The sequence below is a fragment of the Lissotriton vulgaris genome, chromosome 3_1 (genome assembly GCF_964263255.1).
Source record: "Lissotriton vulgaris chromosome 3_1, aLisVul1.2, whole genome shotgun sequence".
Classification (NCBI taxonomy): Eukaryota; Metazoa; Chordata; class Amphibia; order Caudata; family Salamandridae; genus Lissotriton; species Lissotriton vulgaris.
In genome coordinates this window covers 904,969,633-904,993,554 of record NC_141689.1, presented here as the reverse complement: position 1 = coordinate 904,993,554, position 23,922 = coordinate 904,969,633, and the positions used below count along the sequence as shown (strand labels likewise).

Sequence of the window (23,922 nt, the reverse complement as noted above, 5' to 3'; positions counted from 1 at the left end):
TGACTTGACCTGACCTGAGAAAGACATTTTTTTCATAATTATTTTTGTGCAAAATCTTAGTATTCAGATTTTTGGTATGAAGATATTTGGGAAATACTGGCATTTTAGGCATTTAGAGACAATGCAACGCATTTAGTCTACTTTTGTTTATTTTCCCATCAATCAAGACCAGTTATCAACTATGTAAAAGTGAATTAACTTTGACACTAGTTGTTGTGCAAACCTTAACATTTCGTTGGTTTTGAATGGCCAGGGCGTCAGGCAAAAAGGTTTATGCAATAATGCATCAATCATTTTGGAAAAAAGTGCTTGCTCAGCTTCCAGTATTTGCAGATACCCTGATTGTGTAGGGCTCACAGTTATTTTCTTGGCCTTCAGCGCCTGCCAACGCACAGATTCGTAATTGTAATGTTGTCAAGCTTTCCTAAAGGCTAGCTGAGAAAGCGATTCTTCAGAAGCACTGCATATGGGTTAGTGTAATGCAATGGAATCTATCTGGTCCTGGTAATAGTTCGGGTTGCAGCATTTACAAGAGAATACTAACAAACAGGTTCTGGTATTGAGGGTGGGTTATATCATATTGGAAGGAGTCTTAGTTTCAGTTAAATAGAGACTTACATTTGGAGGCAACCTCCAATATAGTCTTTCTACACCTTGATGGGTCTTTTCTTGGAATGGTTTAGAGTCTAATGGATGTTGTTTTCAGGGTATTTGTGATAGTAGCCAAGGAATTAATACTTAAAAGCAGTTGCATCCAGCATTAATCGTGGGTGGGGGAGGGGGTGAGGGGGCGGGGGGAGTGGGGGTTAATTTAATAATAAATAAAAAACGTACCTGTCCGCTGGCCGGGTCACGAGTTTTCTCGGCTCCTGCTCCTGTTTCTCTTGCCTCTGGCAGGAACAGGGAGCAGGCAGTCTCTTTCTCCTCCCCTCAGCCAATCATAATGCTGCAATGACAGCGTTGTGATTGGTGGGGCCGCCGCCCAGCCAGGGGCTTTATGGAGAGGCCATGTTCTGCAGCCTGCTTGGAGAAAGGGCAGAGTGCACATGACTGGTTTGGGTGACCCCAGAGGGCCGACCAAACAGTCATTGCGCCCACAGGAGTGGGCACACCATTACTCCCCTGCTTGCAGAGCAGCCCTGCCCACCTGCCCTCCCACAACTAAACATAAAATGGTAATAATGGAAAGGTATCACCATTTTATGTTTCTGCTTCTCGCACTGCGAGAGAGCAGTGGGGCGACGCTCCTCCATCCTAGTGGAGGAACCTTGTGCAACCCAGTCCATAAACCCAAGGTTAAATATTGACCCAAGTACTAGAGTGTTCTAGTAGTAATAGACAAGGCAATACCTAAGCAAAAAAATATTTTGCAGAATTTAGAAATAAGATACCCCGCTGCATACCACCTCCCTTCCATATTTGTTCTTGCTCCTTGCGAAATCATGTATTTTTTGTTTGATTTGGCATTTAGCAAGTGCATCGTAATAGAACCGGAGCATAAGGGTGACACTGAGGCCTCTGCTTCATTAACTCTAATGTACAGACACATGTCAAAAAATAATTGTAGGAGCATTGTATATGAGTTTCTTTTGTTGTTTTCGATGTAAGCTGACATGTCCAAGTCGTTTGACCTATTTGGCAAGGCGCATAAAAAACACACTTAAGTACCAGTGAAACACTATTCTGTAACATAATGGAGAGTAGATCTTCCAGGAAATATTGCTTAATTCTGGAATTACAAGCCTTATCTAAACTTCTGACACTTCCTTTTTCACAATGCCTTTCCAAACTGGATTATTCTTCTAGTGTCGTGTGGATGAAAAAAAATATAAACATCTCTGTACTTGCGTGAAGGCTGTGATAGCTATTGGCAGTGTGCATGTATTAACACCATGGGAAAGGCTGGAAACTCTCCTCAAATCAAATGTTATGAAAAGCCACAGTCTCACACCCTTCCATGCCACTGTGGTGTCGAAAGCTGTAGTCCTCTCATAGCGCCATTGACTCAAGGTGTGGATCATTGCTGGCTTATAAAACCGCTCTTTCTTATAAAACCGTCCTACTTGCTAAGTGTGGTGGTGCCACAGACTTTATGGAGCTTTTTAAAAAAATGTAAATTGCACATGGTTATAAAAAAAAACAAGCTTGCGGAGTTTTATAATTTTAGAATCAGCCCAAAAAATCTTAGTGGGTTCTCCCTGCAACCAGCACAGCAAAACATCTAAGCACAGCAAGCAACTGACAAAGTGTACACTCGTGCTTCTGGTCTTCAACCTGAGATGTAAAAACCAAATGAAGCTTAAAATCATGAGATTGTCTATTAAATGTCTGCGTTAGTGTCTTCAGTGCACCAAAGAGCGGCTGTCAGCTGCTCGGACTTTAACTTGACAAGCATATCTAAGTGGCCTGATTCAGATATAACTCAATCATCCATTTTCAAATTATTGGGATTCAAAAATATTCCTCAAAGCATGTCTGGAAACCTATGTAAATTGCAGGTTACTATTAACACTCCTCTCATGTGATGCAAGTTCCGCTGAATTGGAGGAAAACCCGCATAAGTGCAATTGTGTATTATCTCATTTTTTAAATAGTTTTCCTTCTTTCTCAACAAGGAAATTATTTTTCCTCGCATCAAAATCCCTACATCTAATCCACCATGTGACACAAATATGCTGCCTTTTAGCGGAGTAGGTTTACGTGTCTTTTTTAGTGGAAAGGGTAACTCAAAATGTATACAAATACCTACTGAGAGTTTGGGGTGAGCTTTGCATTATGTAGCTATTTATTTGTAAAAGCCCAATTTTCAGCTCCTAACAGTCTGTGATTTCTAATGTCCGCTGATCCCGAATCGGACCATCAGGATTTAAGGTATTTAAACTCACACATTATTTTGTATGGATCTGCCTTCTAATTATGTGTGCACACGAGCAACCAGCGCACAGGGGCGGCACTAGGCTCATAGCGGCCCTGGGCAGGGAGCGTAGGTAGGGGCCTCCCGAAGGAACGCAGGTGCGGAGGCCAGTGAAAAGGGGGGTGGTCAGGGTGTTTGGATGTGGAACAGAGCCTGAGGCCGCCAAATCCCTGCCAAGGGCAGCCACGCAAATATGTATTCATCCTCAGAGGATTATTATATTAAGGCGTGGCAGCCCCTGGGGTTTGGCGGCCCTGTGCAGGTGCACAGCTTGCACATGCCTAAGGCCGCCCCTGCAGTGCAGTGTGAGTTTCACTTTAAAACACTTATTTCAATAGCAGAAAATGTCTTGCAGATTGCGTGAGATAGTCTTCATATTTAAAAAGTCCAATACTGAGGTATTGAAAAACTTGAAAAACGTATTCCATACCAGCCAAGTAGATCCCTACTATCGGGCAAGAAATCCTTGCTTGTGATTCCCCGCATTAGGAAAGCTCATTCTGGAGGTAAAGCCTATTTCTACCTCGCTCCCTAATTTTGGAATCAACTCCCTCTCCACCTTCTCAAAAGCCCAGATTATCTTTCTTTTAGGGAACTCCTTAAAACTGAGCTCTTTTCGAATTACTCTTTTCTGATTGTGCCATTCTGCAGTACCTCCCTTAGCGTGGAGATACCCCTTTGGGGGTGGTTCAGGCACTTTATAAATCAAAGAAATAAATACGGAGGTAAAAAAATTGGCAATCCCATAATGTCCTGCACACTCGGACAAGCGTCATGTCTGTCTGTCGCAACAAGTAAAAGAAAGAAGTAAGGCTTCCTGACCATAATTTTCAATGCAGGACTATTAGTCAAACCTAAAACAATCTGACACTAAAAGTTCAAAATGCTTTGGCTCAGGGTCACCTCATAAAAAGATGGTATATGCCAGAGGCGGCTCCTTCTAAGGCGGAGGAGCATCGCCCCACTGCTCTCTGAGCAGGTGAAAAAGGAAATTATAATAATGCATTGTATTTAATATTTTATTGCTCTGTCATTGCTCAGCTGGTTAGGGGCGGACTGGGCTGTGTCAGAGGAGCAGGGGGAGGAGCGGTGGGCACTTTGAAAGTGTGCATGACACTTTGGCTGGCCGTCTTGTGCTGGCCAAACAGTCATGTGCACTTTGCATGTTCTCCACCAGCTCTATTGTACAGCCTGGGTGGAGAACATGCCCAGGCTCCCAGTCCTCATCTGAGCGCCAAACCACAGCCCTAAGACCAATCACAACGCTGCTGTAATGCAACATCATGATTGGCTAGGGGAGTCTGGAAGCCTGGGTGCTTTCTGTTCCTGCTTACTGCCCCTAGGGTCCAGGAAGCGAGCGGAGAGGACCAAGAGGCGGCGGCTGGCAGGCAGGTAAGTCATTTAATTCTTTATTTTATTCCTGACCTTCCTCCCCTCCACAACCCACTCCCTGAAAAACCATTAAGTAGCAGCCACCACCGGTATATGCACTGGTCATTACAACCAATCACCCATGGGCAGAGCTGAAATTAGAAAATATGTACTCTGGGAACCCATAAATTAAGGGTCTAGGTGTGACAGAGAAAATGGGAAGGGGAGTCACAAAGGGTGAAGCTTGAAAAGCAGAGAATGACAGTCAACGTATACATTTATTTATAAAAGAGCTGCTGCAAAGATATTGGCAACAAATGTGACAGCAAATCTGTTCTAGCTTAATTGGTCAAAGAGAGGCTGCCTTTTAAAATAAATATCTTACACGGTTAAGCCACCTGCTACAGAGCTCTTTGTGTGCTCAGCAATTGTGTGGAGATTATGATAATAGTGGCAAAATAACTATGGTGGTTACTGTAGTTCTGGGAGAGTTCTGTGTTTTGTCCAATCACAGGTTTGACTAGCTTAGAGTGTTATTCTGACTGCTGCAAAGCAAATTTTCTAACATTCAGAACCCATATTTTTATTTTCTGTAGGTTGGTAAGTGGGCTACTGCGCTTGACACTGAGATCATTTTGTTACTTCCAGCTCATAAATTGCAATTCTTCTAAATATCTCTGGGAACTATTTACCGGCTTCTAGGAGCTGCATGCAAACTGTATTTCACGAGTTTAGATCCTTATTTTTGTCCTCAACCTGTTGTTATTCTAAGAGTGCAAATAAGCCCTCCTCTAGGTATTAATAAAGTCATGGTAGTGCATCCAATGCCAATCACTGCTTTAAGTGTTATATCCTGACTTTGTGTTCCTCCTGACCGTCCATTTCTTAACATATAATGTCTACAAGTATGGATCATTTGTAATTCCTACACCTTATAACCCTTATTGTCTTAAGTCACAATTCCAGTACAATGATTTACACTTTGTATGATTTATTGTGCCTTTGTGTGTCATGTGAAGCACTCTGTCACCCTACACAGGGATGAGTAATGCTATAAAAGAATTATAAATAAATAAATGTGTAGGTGTCTTTTAAATCACTATTAGTGTAATTAGTCACACACACAGATATATATTGCATTCTTACAGTCCAAGCACATCTCTTACATAGGAGGGTTGAATAAAGTGAAAAACCAGCGGCCAAGTCATAGTGTCTCTAAAGTACTTGTGAAGTGTTAAGTTACGTTTCTTTGTTTCCTTCCATTTTGTTGGCATCAAGATGACAGGCTCCAGATGGCTCCCAGCTAGGATGATAGGAGAACAAAAGAAGGGCTGATTTCCCTTTAAATCTGGACTTTGTGCCCAGCTAGAAGTGAAAATAGAAAAGCCCCCTCGCTGCCTGCAGGTTTCTTCACCAAACAAAATGCAGACAATGTGCGGCGGCTGCTGAGTTGTGTCCTGGTGTCCGAAAATAACACCAGGACCAATTCAGAATAATTCCCTGGGTTGGCTGCTTCCCAGATCCGGCCCAAAAATAGCAGCTGAAAAGAGGATCTGGTGCGATCCCCCTACTTTCCAGCACTGTCTGTGGGATCCTTAATGAAACTACTGTCTGAGCACTGCTCCCTGCCAATCATTATTAGCGACATACAAAAATTGAGTTGGATGGATACACACTTTCTTTTTCAGTGTTCAAGTCTTGATCATGCAATACAACGAATACGCTAAAGTAAGGTATTACTAAGGTAGCAATTGGCTGTGGTTCTTCAGTCTAAGCAAGTATATTACTGCGTGAAATTAGATTTTTTTTTCATGTTGAAAACGTTAATTTGGTGCTGCTTGCAAAATGGCAAAATGATGTTAGCTAAATGGAAAACAATAATGATTAAATGTTATTTTTTGAGTGGGCATGAATTTTACGTCACTCTGTAATAATACATCCTAACATTTATGTTGTAATTTGGTGTATTTGTGCATATATATATATATACATATAGAAACTAACATAATTTTGTGAAGATGAAGTGACTCATTTTAAGTACAAGGGGTCAATAGCTGGTTACAAGGCCACCGACATGGCAGATGCCCTCTCTTCCATCCACCCGAAAAAGGACCATCAGCACAAATTTGAGATCCACGCAGCATCGTCAGAGATCGTTCTGCTGAAAGTGCTTCCTCCGGTGCATCATAAACACTTTCAGCAAAACTGAACGGTGGGTTGTCTGCCATGTTTTTGAGACTTACTCTGCAGTTACCTTGATGTTCAGAAACAAGTCCCTAAAGTAAGGGCTGTTTATAAAAATCTAATTATTAGCTGTAGATTCAGCATTGTATACACTAGAATAGAAAGTGCCCAGAGTATGACCAAATACTGTGCCCAAAATATCAAAGATCAAAATATTGGCAGGTAAGTATGTACAGATTTTCTATACCCAACTCCACATATATGTACCTTGACGATGTATATGTCTTCAGTGAAGGCAGATTTGTAGTTATGAATAGTGGATCTATATGCAGAAACCATATGTATTTTTGTTGTTGGTTATTTCGGTTGATCGATATTCTATAATCAATATTCCGAACCACAATCAAATATTAATGGCATTTACATGCTTCGAGTTCTCTCCCAATATTGCACGTCATTTTTTGTTTTGGTTTGTTTCTATTGGGTATGAGTGGGATTTTAATAGCGACTGTGAACAGAAAACATGTATGGCTGAAGGCCTGCTGTAAGGAGGGCAGGTTTTCTGATGTACAGTGGTTGATTAGAGGACCTAAATATCGGTAGGCAAAGAAATATTAATTTGAAGAGCTGGTCAAAGTTTCCAGATGGCGGAGCAAGCTAAAGCTCACCTGTGTGAAACCTAGCTGTCCCTCAACTCTAATTCAACCTAGGGAACCATGATTTTGGTACAATGGATCCTCCGCTAAACTCTTAAGGATGGCCTAAGTTCAAATTTATCCTGGATGACCAGATGTCCTTGATGACTATTTTCCTTCTTGAAGTCAAATTCTACCTCTAATTGTCAGGGCCAAGTATGCAATAATGCTTGCCATGGGCACAAAATATATTTTCTCTACTTTAGCTGTAGTGCAGCTTATAACCCTCTGAAGCCTGCCTCTTAAACTGAAAACCTTTCTCACACGTCCAGGTAGTGGTAAGCAAACAAAACATGGCTCAAGTCTTCATATCCCACCACACTATTGCGGTTAGCAGTATGAAAGGTGTTTTATCTTTATTGTTTTTGTGTTTGTGTCCTATTGTTTGTGACTCCTATTTTCAATCAAAAACAGACAAAATAAAACAGAAAATACATACTGTTGCCTTCAGATGGCAATTCAGTCAATATCATAGGATCAGCCATAACATGCTGTATCGGCCATGACCGTGTCTCAGCGGGCACCTGCCGCTTAGTATGGTCGATAACACATGTGGCCGGCTAGTTTAAAATGGACACAGTTGTAAACTTAACATTAGGCACCAGTCATAAACAGATAACATGGAAGCAATGGCAAGGTCAAAGAAAATTTGTCTCTCTCGCTTTTTGGCCCTCGGTGCGTGCTCCAGCATGGCTTCAGGTGATGACAGTGGGGCCCTTGCGCCCGGTTCTCTCGTGGATCTGAGATAGTTTCAGTGCAATGGCTATCAGGGGACCCAGCACCGCCTGTGGGAGAAAAGAGGATATCAAGCGGTAAACCTTGAGAAAATTCATACAAAATTAAAGCCTTCAGTAAACACCTGTGCCTATAGGCAGGTTTTATAAACAATATATATTTATCACTAGATTGTATTTAACATGATCAACGCCATTTTGGCATCAAAGTAATTTACAATGTTCTACATACGGAACTAGAGGCATCAATTATATTTCATTTGATAACATATGCCGAAAGTTACTAGGTGAAAAATACACATTCCTTTTTTTTTTTTAAGGGAGATTATTTCACTGAAGCAATGCTCTGATCCTACTCTAGAGTTAGGTGGGTAGAAAAAATGCTGTATTTGTGGATGAATTACTAAATCTAGTTAATTCATTGGCAGAATTTTCCCCATCATATTATCCCTTTGGCGGAGAAATTTGCTCCCATGGAATCTCCTCTGGCTCCAGCTCTTCCTCCACAAAGGGAGGAGTTTGCATTATCAGCCATCCCTCAATCAGGCTCCTAAATAGCCATTGCTGCCTTCCTGTTAGGACATGATTTTCCAGGTTCACTGACCGAGGCGGTCAGTTGAGGTCTTGGTGTCATTTGTACAGTAAAATTTACATGGCAAATTGACAGTTCCCGACTTATCCTTACTCTGCTCCTGATCATAGACAATTCTACTTCATTCACCTTGTGATCACCACACAACAGGCCCAGTCAACCAATATCTGCCTGTTACTCTAGCAGTGTTAGGCTAATCCTGTGACCCTCACTGCCCTTTGAATAGTCAGTGCTGCTCTGGTAAAATGTTTCTTATCGAGATGCTATTAAATAAATGATACATAAATAAATAAAAAATACAAATACGCCTCATTCTGAAATTCAATATAAGGACCAGGTAGTCAGAGACTATAAACTTCCCATTTGCATGGGTTTTGTTTTGGGGATTAACTCCCCAACCATTTGACGGAGAATGAATGTGTTAGTTCCGTGTCGCAGTCCTTCCATGCACTCTTAATTATTACTCATGGTTTCACACAACTGCTCCCATTCCCAGATTTACCTTTTGAACAATCTCAATGTCTCACGTGGGCGCGTGACCATTCGCGGTTGGATGTCAAAACTCCTTCAATGAATAGATTGCTTGTTGCGTCTGTCATAGAGCGAATAAACAATGTAGTGACTCTCTGCACCCGTTTTCCTACTTAAGAATGGGTCTTCGGATATCGCTATCAGAGCACGTTTCTGGTTTTTTTCCCTCACCAGGACACCTGCTGTGCTCCTACGGCCAACAACTTCACCTTGCTTATAATGATCTGAGGTCACACTTTCACTGTCCCACTGCAAAGGAATGGAATGATGCTGCTTAATTTGGAAGAATGGAAAGAGGTTGGATCTATTAAGAATCTGTACAGCATTCCTGGCCCTATTCACATTGCACAGCTTGAGGTCCAAGGGAAAAAAGAAAGAGAGCTTGATTTTGCTGACCTTTCTCATTATCAAGATCTTGATTTCAGCGCCTCTGGCAAAAGGGAGCTTTCAGTGCTCATAATCCTGAAGTGGGCTAGACCACCGTCCGTGGTCTCCTACCTTGGCAGCGAAGTTCAAAAGTGTGATGACTCTCATGGGGTTCGCCCACACCTTGAATTTACTAGCATCACTTAGTAGGTACTGAAGAACTGTATCCACAGCAGTCTGCAGGAGGCTGGGCTTTCTTAACCTATTTGATAGCACTTAGATGGATTGTGCAGCATGTTCAGTTAGATTCAGAGCTAGTCTTCTGCCATTTGTTCTAGATTGTGAGCTATTATCAGAACAGCCAGTGCATTGTTTATTGATTTGCCAGCTGCTATTATTTAATTCCTGTTTCTTTTTGTGGACTGCATGGCAGTATGCTTGAAACACAATGTGAGAATTGCCATCAATCTCCATAGTAGACTGGCTCACAAAGTATGGACTCTCAAAAAACACCATCTTCATTTCTTAAAAGATAAATGTTGTAGGTGTGCTCTAAGAGTGGATAGGTTTTGGCTAAGGTCAAAGATTTTGGTGGTTATTAGGCAGTGATATATTCAAGGAAGGCTTTTCATTTCCATGTTACTTGGATGGTGGTTGTAATGAAAAATCTACTGTATGGGTTGCATTATGTGAGTGGACTTTTACATGTTGGTTAAAGCCCTCCCCCAAACCTAAATGCTCTCCATTAGGTAAGAGGCATGCTTCTGATTTTCGTTGTTCACATGTAGGTAAAATCCCATATGATCACACTTCTTGTGATTGAAGGGACCAGGTATAACATCTCAACTTCTGCAGTACAAATCACGGGTTTGGGAATAGGAGATAGTGAAAGGAAAATCATTTGTTTTTTTAAATGTAGATCAAAAGGTATAAGATTTTTTTTCATATTTCCAAGCCCTGTCAATGGCTGCTCTACATAATTTGGAGTTCACAGATGCAAGTGGTTCCAGTGATGTTAGGAGCAAAAAATTATAAAGAGATTCCTAGACATTTTGTAAATGTATATCAAAGAGGGATATGTTATTGAATGAATGCATCCAACATAGTAGTAACACTTATGAAAGATAAAAAAATGAGGGCGATTTTTTTATGAATTTCCTCTTAAATAAATTGCCTTTAAAAAATCATAGGGCCACACTCACAAAGGCAAATATATACATGTATGCTTATTTATGTATACGACATTCTTTTGATATTCACTATTTCAGAGTAGAGATTTACATCTTCCATATCCCCACCCTACTAAATTAAAGGGTGTGCCTCCTACAACAGAATTTACAATTGAAGAGTTACTACTAGCAACTTTTTTCCATTTGGTTGAGAGCTCCACCACTGAGGTCAAGATCTCCCTTGGGGAAAGTATAGGGATAGTATTAGGAATATTATTCATTAAAAATATATAGGTAATTTCATGTATACTATAACTGTGATTTAATTTAAAATATTTAATATTAACATGAAAATGATAAAATAAACATTAACTCATCAGATTGAATGTATATAAAATACTAAAATATGTTAAATATAATAATTTGATGACCAAACATTAATCTCTAAACAGTAATATAAACATTACTCACCAGCACAAATATATATATATTTTTTTTACTGTTATATATATATATGTATATATATATATATATATATATATATATATATATATATATATATATATATAGGCATCATGAGCAGCCTTTGCAAAATCAAGCCTTACACCAACTGACAACTCCTGCACTCCCGCAGGTCCAAAATGCTCAGCGCTGTAGCTAGGCCTCTGCGCTTGCCGCCTGTGGTGGCCTGATTGAAGAGCAGGGGTTGGAGGGGGGTGTTACTGGCGATTTATGTGGCCGCTAAGGCGCAGGTAAGAGCATGAGGGTTGGGTTAGAGGAGCAGGGTGCTCCCGATTCTTGCAGCCACTACGGCCGCAGGTAGGGGGAGGGGGAACGGCCACCGCCTCCAAAACTCGTGCTGCCTGGGTCAATTTTATGGTCACAAACACTGCAGTTCGCAAAATCACACGATTTGCAACAACAACGTGTTTTTTTACAATATATGACACATCTATTGTGGTTCGGGAAATCATTTCTGAATTGCAATATGTGTTTTGCGACTCATTCTGAATCCCAATTAGGACGTTATACAAAAGGGGCTTTTGGTTTCCTCAACAATTTACAATGAAATGTAACAATGGTCTCTGACTACAGTTGTGGTTGTAAACAATTGAAACCCTACAAGCACCTTATAGGAGGTGGTAACTCATTCGCAAATGGGAAGCTTCCACTTAATAATGTAGGGAATTACGTAAGATGGCCCCAGGACGTACACCATTGGCCCGGGGACCACTGCTTACTCTCCCTCATGTCACCTCAAGAAAGATTTTTTAATTTTTTATTAAAGCAGCACCTTCTCCTTTAAAGAACACAGGCTGCTTAAAAAAAATTGCCCTTATTTATGAGGCCATGCATCACTTTCACGCCGCCGGTGCGTCACTTTTTGTGACGCACAAGCGGCGTAAAAAATGTGCCTTGTTGCACCATATTTACAAAGTGATGCATATAGGTAGATGCGTCACTTTGTAAACCCCTGCCCCACATTATACCTGCACCAGGTATAATGTATGCATGGGGGCGTTCTGATGCAAGAAAGGGTCATAGAAGTGACACAGTGAAATCTATAAGATTTCACTGCGCCACTTCTAGGACGCAGATGTATCAGTCTTACGCCTTCCTCACAGCAGGCGTAAGACTGACGCAGGCCCTTTCACATGGGGCTTGCCCCATGTGAAAGGACACATTGCTGGAGTTGTGTCACTTTTGTGACACACTCCAGCAATGCCTCACTTTTGCGCCATACAGATACGTCAGAAATACGGACGTATCTGTAACTCCTTGTGACATGATGCGTCATACAGTAAATATGACGAATCCATCATGTCGCAAGGAGTGCGCACTGAGAAGGGACGCATCGCTGCTTTCACGCAGCGATGGGTCACTTCTCATAAATGAGGCCCAAAGATGTTTCCTTGTTGTGAATTTGAAGGCAAGGATGGTGGTCTGCTTTCCCATGCACGTCACCTTACGTGTGTTTATGGTCAATCACAGGAGGTCACAAACTGTGACTTGCCTAATAATTATGAATTAGGCAGATCGTTCTGTGACCCCACCAAATGAACATTTTGCCACCTAAACTACGAGAGCATAGGTTCCATCACAAAACAACAGCCAGGTTGTAAAGAGATTGTGCACAATTTAAGGTCATTTGAATGTGAAAGTTCAAATCATTTTATCCTGGTGCTAAATTGGCTTTGCTTCTGAAGGCTAGAAAGTACACACTTCAGAAGCCACTGTTAAGTGTTAACACACATTGAATTATTCAGTGCTTACTTTGAGCAGGAGCTTTCAGGTGCTCAGCACCGGCATTTCTTTCACAGGGCCGGGGCTACAATTTCTGACCCTGCAGGTGGTGGTCTCAATATTAAATGCTCAAATTCAAAATAAAAATAATAACATACTTGCAAGGTGACTGGCTGGTAAATGTTTATAGACAGGCCAGCATATGCCTGTCCAGGCTGGCATGATTGTGTGTCACCGATCACAAATCCAAGAAGTCATCGACAAACTATGTCTTGCATTCTATTCCCCCAGTCTGCTGCACCCTGCCACTGCCTGAGCCTAAGCATCCCATTGGATAATTGCAGCTGGGTGCTGGCTCATGGCGGAGTTGAGGCAAGCAAGCTGCGAGAACGCATTTGGAACTTGAAAGTGAGGGCTCTTGAGGAAGAATAAACTAAAGTAAGTGTGGACTTTCCACTTGCTGCGTAGAAAGACTAGCATATCCTGCAGCCCTGCATTGCTGCTATCCTCAACGTGCTCGATGCGGCTGTGGCCCAACACAACTTTAGTGCGCCTTGGCATCACCTGTAGGATTTGTGCGCTGCACCCCAGCATGGTAATTGCTGAGCGTGCTTGAGTCCAATAGGCACCACAGCCATACTTACCGGCATTGGCAGCGTTATGGCTGGGGACAATGCCTGTGCTGTAGCAGGCAGGGTCACAGCAAGCTGAGCAGTGGATACTGATGCCGTCACCATCCGTGGACCTACTAATTACAGGTTGCACTGGCAGTGACATCACCTGCTGTGCTCGAGCAGCTCCCTGTTCTGCAAATAACCCAGTTATACTGCACTGATTAATATATGCATAAAAGCATTATCATTTGGTGTACATTTTGTTTTTGCACTCAGTGTAGGTAAGAAAGTAAAACACATGGCATCTTCCTCTTCTTTAGGAAAGACAACAGGAAAACGCAGAGTTCAAAATAACAGGGACATGTACAGGCTGACGACGGGTCACAGGCAGCAGCACGGTTATAGATGAGAGAGAGAGCAGGAGTAAAGAGGAGAACGAAACAACAGGAGAGGAGAGAGATAAGACAGAGCTAAGTAGAAGAAAAGGAGAGCAAATCAGATACAAAGAGAAAGCAGCCATGATGTGAAGAAGAGAGAATTAAGAAGAGAGAAGATAGAATGAAAGGATGTAGAGTACAGGACACAGGAAAAAACTGCCAAATGATACAACGGAGACACAGCTAATCACTGCTAGAAGAGTGATAGTAAAGAACCAAGATCAAGGGGAGAGAGCAGAGCATGGATAAAAGTGAAGAGGAAAAGGGCAGGACTAGAATGAATAGAGGGCAAATCATAAATACAGGGAATAAGGTACCACACCAAGAGTGACAAAGATGATAGAAAACAATTAAAGAGGTGAGAGGATAGACTCTTAGAGCAAAGACTTAGGGGACAGACAACAGAGCAATGTTAGAAGATAGAGACTGAGGCAGTGAGAGTGTTGAAAGTGGGGCTCACCGGAGGAAGAAGTGAGCTGTGGCCTCCTTGGCATGGGGAAAAAAATAAAATAAAACCACTTATCTTGTGCTCGCTGCATCGCCGACTGGGCGATGCTGCGAACAAAAGGTAAGTGGGGTATTTATTTTATTTTCCCTATCCCGTCATATGTCGGCGACCTCCTGCTCTGCCCTGCTCCGCCGTGGCCCACCACCCCACCGCTCCTACCTGTACCGGTCGCGCCTGAAAAAAACTCCTATTTCATAAACAGTTGATGCCGATCCTTACAAAATTAAATAGGAATTTAGCTTGAGGCTTTCTAAAAAAACCTCTGAAGATGCCAGCCAAACACATAGTGGAAGGAGGCAAGTACCCACAAGGAAACACACACCCACGAATTAGATGTGCCAGTGCAGGTCAGGATGCCCGTGCCCCTCCACCACCTAAATTCCCCAGAACAATTACCAGTGGCTATGATGCTATCTTGAGATATAACAGTGCATGGTTTCAAAGCAAATCACATGCACTTTGAAACCTTGGCATTAGGGTATTTGAAAAAAATGCCTACACTGGCAAAGTTTCACTTACTTAGAACAACAACAAAATCAATTAGGTCACATTTATGACATTAAAAATCGATCAAGGAAGCATACATTGTGTAATTGTCTGTCAATATCAGATACTTCTTCCTTGTTCCCAATAGCTCAGCTACAGGAAATAATCAGAATTAACTTAGTTCCCACTGGGTTAGATTCCCTTATCATGTTTAGAGTTTAAATAATAGACTCCCATAAATTAGTAGATCATTGAACCCTAATGAAGCAAAATAATGGAGTCAGTGCTTGAGAGCAAAGGTTCCCTTATCACCCTTGGCAAATGTTGCACCTTAGGAGTAAAGTAAACTTTTAATGAGTTTGTTAACCCTCATGGAGGCTTAACGTTTCTGTACCCGGACAACATGAAGGTGAACGGTCCAGTTTGACTCTGGTCATTAGCCTTATGTACTATGCTCCGTTAGGTAGAATAATAGAACCCTATTACCGTAGTATGCCGAAAATAAATGTGTGCATGTGTGTGCGTCTGTCTGACTGCATGGGTTTGCATGGGAGCATATGAGTACACTTACTGTGTCTGTGGTGTCCTCTAACCTGGCATTACTCCTCCCTTGCAGCTACCTAATCCATAATTTCTCAGGTCTCCCAATGCAACTGCTGTACACTTTAAGCCTATGAGGGCCATCTCTGGAAAAATAGGATCCACTCCTAACATACAATTGTCCGTAACTATCTTTTGTATGATGCATTTTGATGTTCCTTTTTTTTATTTTATTTTTTATATAATTTGTTTTTATTGTGATGACAAGACAGACATCGGATTAAACCATAACTCAATGCATCCTCGATTCGAGGACCTGAACATTACTCAGAAAGAACACAGCCATTCAGCCCACATCCCGGGGGCCGGGCGGCAGCATGGTAACAGATGCATGGACTCCGTGGTCATGGTGAAGCGACATGTATGCCGTTTTAACAGCGAGGCGAAATTATATCATCCCGTTTTGACATTGGTATTGAATGAAAACTTCAATGTAATATAAGAACAGCAAGGCAGTCCCCCCAGAAACTTGGCATCAATAAGAACACAGGCGTAGATAGTCCGTTCATCTCAACAGGGCCCATCCGGGCACAGGTATCAAAGTCAGAAGCAGATCCGTTTGGGAAACAGAGCAAATTACAATGACTACAGGGATTATACGTGTGTTACTAGCAGGACACTATTCCAGTACAGTCCCCCCATCCCCGCTCCCTCCACCCTCTCCCTCGGACTCCGACCCCTCTGGGGTAAACAGTTCAGCACTGGTGGCGTCCGAGTCGCTACCTGAAATCCCCACAGCACACATCACCCTCCACACAAGCAGGTCCTCCTGCAGCTTCTCATCCCTGCGTGTGTGTTGCATATGTGTTTCCTCCGCCAATGACCATTCACTGACGTCCCTAAGCCATAGCGACATCTCAGGGGCTCTACATCCCATCCAAGTGATAGCCACCCTACGCCTTGCTAACACCAGGAGCAACTGCAACATCTTATAGGAGAGGTTTCTCTTTTTAGGCTTTTTGATGACGAGCGAGGTCATGAAAAGTTCGGGCCTAGGGTATAATGTTTCTTCTTCCCATGTTTGAGACAGCCTAAGACAAACTCAGATGTTTATTAATCAAATCAATAAAAATTCACCATCCCTGTTTTTCCCAAATACATCAACAGCAAGTGCAGACCTTTTAATAAAGAATGTACTATGAATGTGCATTATAAGCCTTGGAACATAGAGGAAAAGCAACTCTCGAATGGACTACTTTGACAGACGTCCCAATCCACATGTCAACGTTATCAAAGAAGACAACAACGTCAGAGGCAATGGCTGTCTCCGTTGTCAAATTAGAAGGAATGAATCAACCGAAAAAATCTCTGAAAAATCCAAAACGGCCTCCTGGATTTGATAAAGTTACTGTCAAAATTTATAGACACGCCTTTATCTCATCTTTTCAATTCCTCCATGATTAATATTCCAGTTCTGGGAGGGATGGGAAGACTTGATGCACATGGGTGTGCACATGCGCGCGTGCACACATACACACACAAACCATTTCATACCTATCATAAAGAAGCCCACTGACCACAATGAAGTGGGCATTTTCGATTTTAACTCCGCACATGCTTTGATACTGGGGTAGGTTATAAAGCGGACCGAGGAAAATATAACTGCACTTTTAGTTTTTTGATACACTCGCTTGAAAGTACCCAAACACACTATGGGGACTGGTCCTCATAACACACCGGTCTTCACAAAGATAGTCTTTGTTGCGTTCTGTCAGGTTTTACCCATGGTAGGAGGACCAATTTTATTTTTATTTATTTTATTTTAAAAGTTTTATATAGCTCAAACAAGATCCTTGCAGATATCAGAGCGCTTTACACATACATGGGATCAGAAAAACAAGAGAGTGATTAACAAAGGTTTTGTGCACAGAGGAGCAGAAGGTTATCAGTGGAGAGCAAAGTAAGGTAAGGTAACAAGGTACATAGTAGATCAGTCCATACATGTAGTAAAAGGATAGATTAAGATTCTCAAGAGTTCCATAGCTTATCTTCAGGGGAATTTAACCATGAAGATCGATTTTGCTTCTTTTTTGAAAGATGCCATGGAGGAGATAAGTCTGGTTTCTGGAGGGAGGGCATTCCAGATCCTGGGAAGGAGCGTTTATACGTTTTTTACGTTGTGGAATCTTTGTGGTGTCAGAAGAAGATTTTGTGTGCTTCTTGTGGCTCGTGAACCAACTGAAATTGTCAATTTCTGAGTGAGGTAGCTGGGCGAGTTGTGGTGTATAGCCTTGTGTGTCATGCAAGCGATTTTCAGATGGATTCTAGCTTCATAAGGCAGCCAGTTCAGGGATTTTAAGTCAGGAGAAATGTGTGAGCGCTTTTTTGATCCAGTGATAAGTCTCGCCGCGGCGTTCATAGAGGCTCTTAGTGGTGCGGTTGTTGATGTGGGGAGACCACAGAGGGCGACACTTCCATAGTCTATCCGAGGAATAACTAGGGCTTGTACTGCGGTTTGGAAATCATTGGTTGGGAGGAAGGGTTTAAGCTTCCTCAAAGTATTGATTTGGAAATTAGCTCCCTTAGTTGCCTTGCTGACATGATGTTGCATATTGAGATTGGCGTCAAGGGTAACGCCTAAAGATTTTGTGGAGTCCACGATGGTAGGTTGGACGTTGAGTGCAGTTAGATGTTTCAGCCAAGCCTGAGTGATTGGGATTTTAGCGGGAGGTGCTATTAGAAGGAATTCCGTTTGAGATGATTATCGGCCAGTCATGTCTGTGTGTTCCTAAGCGTTGTGTTGAGTAGTTTGATGTCTTCAGGGGATAGTATTTTGAAGTAGAGTTGGGTGTCGTCTACGTACATGTGAAATTGTACATTAGATGCTTGCAGCAGTGTGGTGAGTGGCTCCATGAATAGATTGAACAATGTTGGGGATAAGGAGGATCCTTGTGGGACACCTAGTGTTACAGGAATGGGTGAGGACATCGTGTTTTTGATCATGAATTTCTGAGTCCGCTTATGCAGAAAGGAGGTAAACCACTTGAGTACAGTCCCTGATAGACCCATTCTGATATTCAACAGCTCGAGTAAGTTCTCGTGTTTGACGGTGTCAAAGGCTGATGAGAGGTCAAGTAGGATGAGGAGGCAGGTATCGTTTTGATCTAAGATTTGAAGTGCGTCATCAATTATGTGTGTCATGGATTATGTGTGTCATGGCTGATTCCGTGCTGTGTCCTGCTCGGAAGCCTGATTGGTGTGAGTTGAGGAGGTCAAACTGATCGATGTGTTTTATCAATTGGAGGTGTACACATTTTTCCAGCAATTTGGCCAGGGTAGGAATATTGGAAATAGGACGGTAGTTGTTTAGGTCCGTAGGGTCTGCTGTGGGTTTCTTAAGTATGGGCGAAACTTGTCCCACTTTGAGGGAGTTGGGGATGAGTCCTTGTTGAAGTGAGCTGTTAATAATTTTGGTCCAAAGCGGGAGAAGCAGTCGGATGAAGTCCTTTACAGCGTTTTCAGGTAGGGGGTCCGTGAGGTGATTAGAGGGTTTCAGGGTACTGAGCATTTTGCCTATCGTTTCTTATGTGTAGATGTGATTCAATGGGTGCTATACTGAGGGGGCTGGAGTAAAGGCTTAGATCATTGAGGAGATCGTTCCTGATGTTATCTGTCTTTAGGTTAAAGTAGTGAAGTAGTGTGGCTCACTGGTTAGAGGCGGCAGACCCGAGAGCAGAGGACGGCCCGGGACCAGGGTTCGATTCCCGGCGCGGCAGGTTTCTGGACCAGGGTCAGCGGACTCGATAATTCTCTCGCCTCGGTGCCCACTCTGATCAGCGATCACACTCGGCAACTCTGGGCATTAGCTTGCCTCATCTTCACTAACGGCCCCACCAGACCGCCGGGGATGCCTGGTCTCACCCTGGAGATACCCATTAAGGGACCACCTCTCAGGGAAGCCAGGAAGGGTTTCGCAGCGGTCGAAGCGCCTTGGGACCCTCCGGGTAAGTAGTGCGCTATATAAATGCCTATACATACATTTACAAAGAAAGTAGAGAATTTTTCACATGACGATAGAGTGCTAGTCGTGTTATGTGATTGTTGAGGTTGTTCCTTGGATTGGATTTTGATTAACTCAAACTGTTTTTTTGGCCGTTTTTTTGCTTGGTTAAGCAGGTGGCGAAATAAATCTGCTTTCGTGTGTTTGATTTTCCTAAAGTGGGCGTTTCTCTTTTCCTTAAGTGTTTTAAGGTGCATAGCCGAGGGGGCTGATCTCCAGTTGCGTTCTGCCAGTCTCATGGCTCGTCTATCTTCGTTAAGCATACCATGGCACCATGGTTTTGAGTTCTTAACTGAGACTCTCTTAAGTTGCAGGGGGGTGACCTCATTGATAATTGAGGTCATTGAGTTGAGGTAGTTGTCAGTGAGAGCCTGAATGTCTGAGGCACTGGTAGGGGGTAGGAGAAGATTGTAGCTGGGGGAAGATAATGAGTTGGGGTTGAGTTTCTTCAGGTCTCTTTTCCAGACCTTAAGTTTGGTGGATTGAGCCGGGTTGAGTTTAACATTTTCGTTGATGAAGAATGTGATAATGTGGTGGTCAGACCAGTCACAAGGTTAGATTGACCCCAAGTTGGGTAGATTCCTCTTTGGAGATGATTAGATCAAGGATGGAGCCTTTGTCATGAGTGGGGCTGTTGCAGATTTGGGTGAGGTCTAGAGCGTTGAGGGAGTTTTGAGACTATTTACCACCGCGTCATTGTGATCATTCCAGTGGAGGTTAAAATCATGAAATCACCAAGGAATATTTGAGTGTTTTGACGACCGGAGTTGGTTGTGATCATGTCCATGAGTTGTTGGGTGAAGGTGAGGTTGTCCCCTGGTGGGTGGTAAATGATATGTAGAGAGCATACTGGTTTGCCCTCGCTAATGACGTCAAGGCAAATGTGTTCACAAGAGGAGAATATAGGGGAAGTGGCTCTAGTAACTGAGAGGTTGCTCCGATAAATGCATGCGATTCCACCGCCTGTCTTGCCAGACCTATCCAATCTGATGATGTGGTAGTTGGGGGTACTAGAATGTCAATGAGTGGCGATGAGGATTCTGTTAACCAGGTTTCAGTGAGAATGGTCAGGTCAAGGTCCAGTGCGTTGATGAGGTCAGCTATGTCAGAAGCATGTCTAGGGGCAGATCTGCAGTTTAGTAGTGTGCGCTTGAGCCGCGGGGTGACGAGGGAGGAGGAGGGGTCTAGAGTGAGGGAGACTTTTTTAAGGTTATTGGGGACGGTACCTCTATTGTTATGTGTGGGGGACCTATGTGGGTTGGAGTGGATAGTGGGGATGGGACAGTGTGTGGTGGCTATGTGGGTCAGGAGACCGGGATCATAAGAACGTAGGAGGGAGCGAATGTCGTACCCCAAGAGTAGATTGATGGTTAGTCGAGGGCGGGTGGGGGAATTACGGGCGGGGATTGAGGTCCAGTATGGAGAGCTTTGTTTGCGAGAGTGTGTAGGATGGATGGGGGACTTGTTATGTGGCAGGGTACTGGTGGGTGAGGGGTGTCTGGGTTGATTTGAGAACAACTCTTTGAAGGTATGAAGATCTTCCTTGATTTGGAGAAGGGTGGACATAATCTTGTCCAAAGTGGTGTTAGGAATGGTGGTGTTGGGGATGGGAGCATAGGGGGGTTGGCTAGAATCAGGGGGTTCAGAGTACAAGGTGAGCAAGTGGCGTAGGGAAGGTGTATGGGAAAGAGAAGGGAGAGTGGGGGTAGGGGGCGTTGCAAGAAGGGGAGTGATCTCTGCCTGGAGACGGAGAGGGTGAGGTTTCTAAAGAGGGTGATTAAGTGTCCAAGATACTGGAGTGAGGGAGGAGGGGTGTGTCGTTATGAGGCGGTGCTAGGGTAGGGGGAGGGTTGGTGGGAGAGGTGGGGGGACTGGTGGTAGGAGGGGGAGGGAAGGTGGGGGAGGAGTGGGGACTAGGGGTGGTGATGTGGGAGTGGGGACTAGGGGTGGGAATGGTAAAAGGTCCTGGGAGGGGAAATGGTCCTGTTGTTGGGTGGGGGAGTATTGTTGAGGGAGGCGTGAGGTTCTGAGTGCCTAGCTGGCAGTGGTATGGAAGGTGTATGGGAAAAGGAAGGGGGAGTGAGGGTGGGGGCGTTGTAAGGAGAGGAGTGACCTCTGCCTGGAAACGGAGAGGGTGAGGTTACTACAGCAGGTGAGTGCATGTCTAGAATACTGGGGTGAGGGAGGAGGGGTGTGTCGGTATGATGCGGTGCTAGGGTAGATGGAGGGATGGTGGGGGAGGTGAGGGAACTAGTGGCAGGGGGAGGGATGGTGGGGGAGGAGGAGTGACTAGGAGTAGGGGGGGTGGAGGAGTGGGAGTGGCGCCCAGGGTCGAAGGGGGAAAGGTCTTGTGGGTGGGGTAGTAGGGTGGAGGGAGGCGTGAGGTTCCGAGTACCTAGCTGGCAGTGAGGTTGGGGGTTGGAGGTGGGCGGTTGGCTAAGTGGGATGACGCTGTGGTGTCGTGGGTGCTAGGAGTGGAGGTCAGTTGGGCAGGAGTCGGAGGATTGGAGACATGTTCTTTGAAAGTGGGAACAAGTTATCGAACAGGTTTAGACTCCGGTCCGTGGATTGAGTCGGGATAGTACCGTTGTTGTAAATAGTGATGGTTGCTGTCGCTGGGAAGAGTTGGGATGGTGCAATGGAAAGCGCTAGGCCATGAGTGGACTTCCTAGTGGCGGAGATCGTGAGTAAGGTTAGGAAGGCTTTCCTCCATTGTGCTCTACGCTTAGTGTAGAAAATGATATCGGTGACCCCATTGTGTAGAGAGAAGTAAGGGTCCGCAAAGGGGGTTTCTGGTTGGGACTTCAACAAGTTGTGTTTAAAGAGTTTGGCGGATTTTTTAGAGAGCTCGGGGGGGGGGTAACTGATTTTGTAAGTGTGCATGCCTGTGGGTTCCATGTTGTGAGCTGAGGTGTAGGTGAGGGGAGGGTGTTGTAATGTAGGCTAGAACATCCAGCTGGCTGACGACAGTGTTGAATCAGGGCTACTGTATTTGCGAGTACCTCCCCCAGTTGTGGTATGGTATATTTGGTTTTGGTGTGTTAACGTGAGGAGCAAGCTGAATTCGAAATATATTTTGTTTTGAAGGATTAGGAAGAGGTACGCCATATGCCATGCATGTCTCAAATTAAATTACCCCAATTCTCCCTATAGTCACTTTCAAGGTCCGCGGAGCACTTTTTCCAGTGGTTTTCGACCCCTTACTTTGGAGAACACATAAACATTCAGCAGGCACTGACAAGAGTGTATCATGAAAAACACACAATCTTCATGAAAAGGAAAAGGAAAAGGGTGACTAAAAAGACATCTCATTTCATATATTACAATACATCATACATTAGCAACCAGGTTAGGACTACAAGATTTTGCTGGTATAGCACGGGGGTGGGGGATAGATTAGGAACAGTATTTGGAAGTAGGGCCCTGTCAAACTGTATTTACCTGACGATCCATTCACGTGTGAACAGTTATTGGTAGATTCCACCCAAAAATCAATGCAGGAAGTGCGTCATTTTCCACTCATTCAGCATAATAGATTACAAGACACTCTGAGCAAAAATTAATGTTTTGAAAAAGAAGTCCATAGTACAAGCTAAAAATAACTTGGTTGCGTAATTACAAAGTCAACCTCCCTTGCAAGACAAGTTTGAACTCACGTGAAATAGTGATTTCGCCTCCAGTAACTTTAGCTCGGCAAACCTCAGTGACCCGCGCTACTTAAGTAGCCAATATTGCTGTTAATGTGCAGTCAGGCAGGAAGCACAAAGATTGTTTCCGAAAATAACATTTACACTCGCAGCATTAAATAAATTGTACTTTTTGGTGAAAATAACACCAAATGGTTGATAGGGAATAAGGCACATCCTTAGGAGTGCAACGTCAGACCAAACTGAAGGACAGGGCCGGCTCTAGGCTCATGGTGGCCCTGTGCAGGGAGCGTAGGTGGGGGCCCCGGAAGAGGGGGTCTGGACGGGGAGGAGCTCAGGAAGGTGACACTAGTTAAGCCAAGTAATTAGATATTTTAGCATTATTCACTTTCTCTTAATTTCCATTACATATGATTCTTAGATGGCAGCGACACCTCCTGTCCAAACGTACTCACCCCGACATACAAGGGCAGTACATTACACTGCTGGAGAGACGAAATACAAGTTTGCTGCCTGCTGCAGAGGCGTCCCTAAGAGCGCCAGCCTTTGCCCACACTGGGCCCCCTCCCTGCCAGTAATCAATCAGGAGAGCACGAGGACTCCAGGACCCTCCGACCCAACAGGATGTGAGGCAGCCGCAATATGAACAGTTACAACACATGGATCCATCTTAGCTGCCTATGTGTGACACTGACTCACGCAAGGACAGGCACTATACTGCATTATCCTCAGGCTGAGGCAGGAGCTGTGAAGTAATCTCACAGCAAAACCAACAGCTAGTATGAGTGTCAGAAGAGACCCACTTAAAATATTACCCCCAAGATGCAAAC

General features: G+C 43.7%; 1 protein-coding gene across 1 annotated transcript in view; it reads right to left on the bottom strand.

The window, feature by feature from the left end:
- Positions 1-7,469: 7,469 nt before the first annotated feature.
- PGM5 (phosphoglucomutase 5) overlaps positions 7,470-23,922 on the bottom strand; it is an 832,754-nt gene continuing 816,301 nt past the window's right edge. The window contains exon 11 of the mRNA XM_086961233.1: positions 7,470-7,949. Within this exon, the coding sequence (XP_086817359.1) occupies positions 7,860-7,949 (90 nt within the window). The 3' untranslated portion in view covers positions 7,470-7,859. The remainder of the gene's footprint in view (positions 7,950-23,922) is intronic.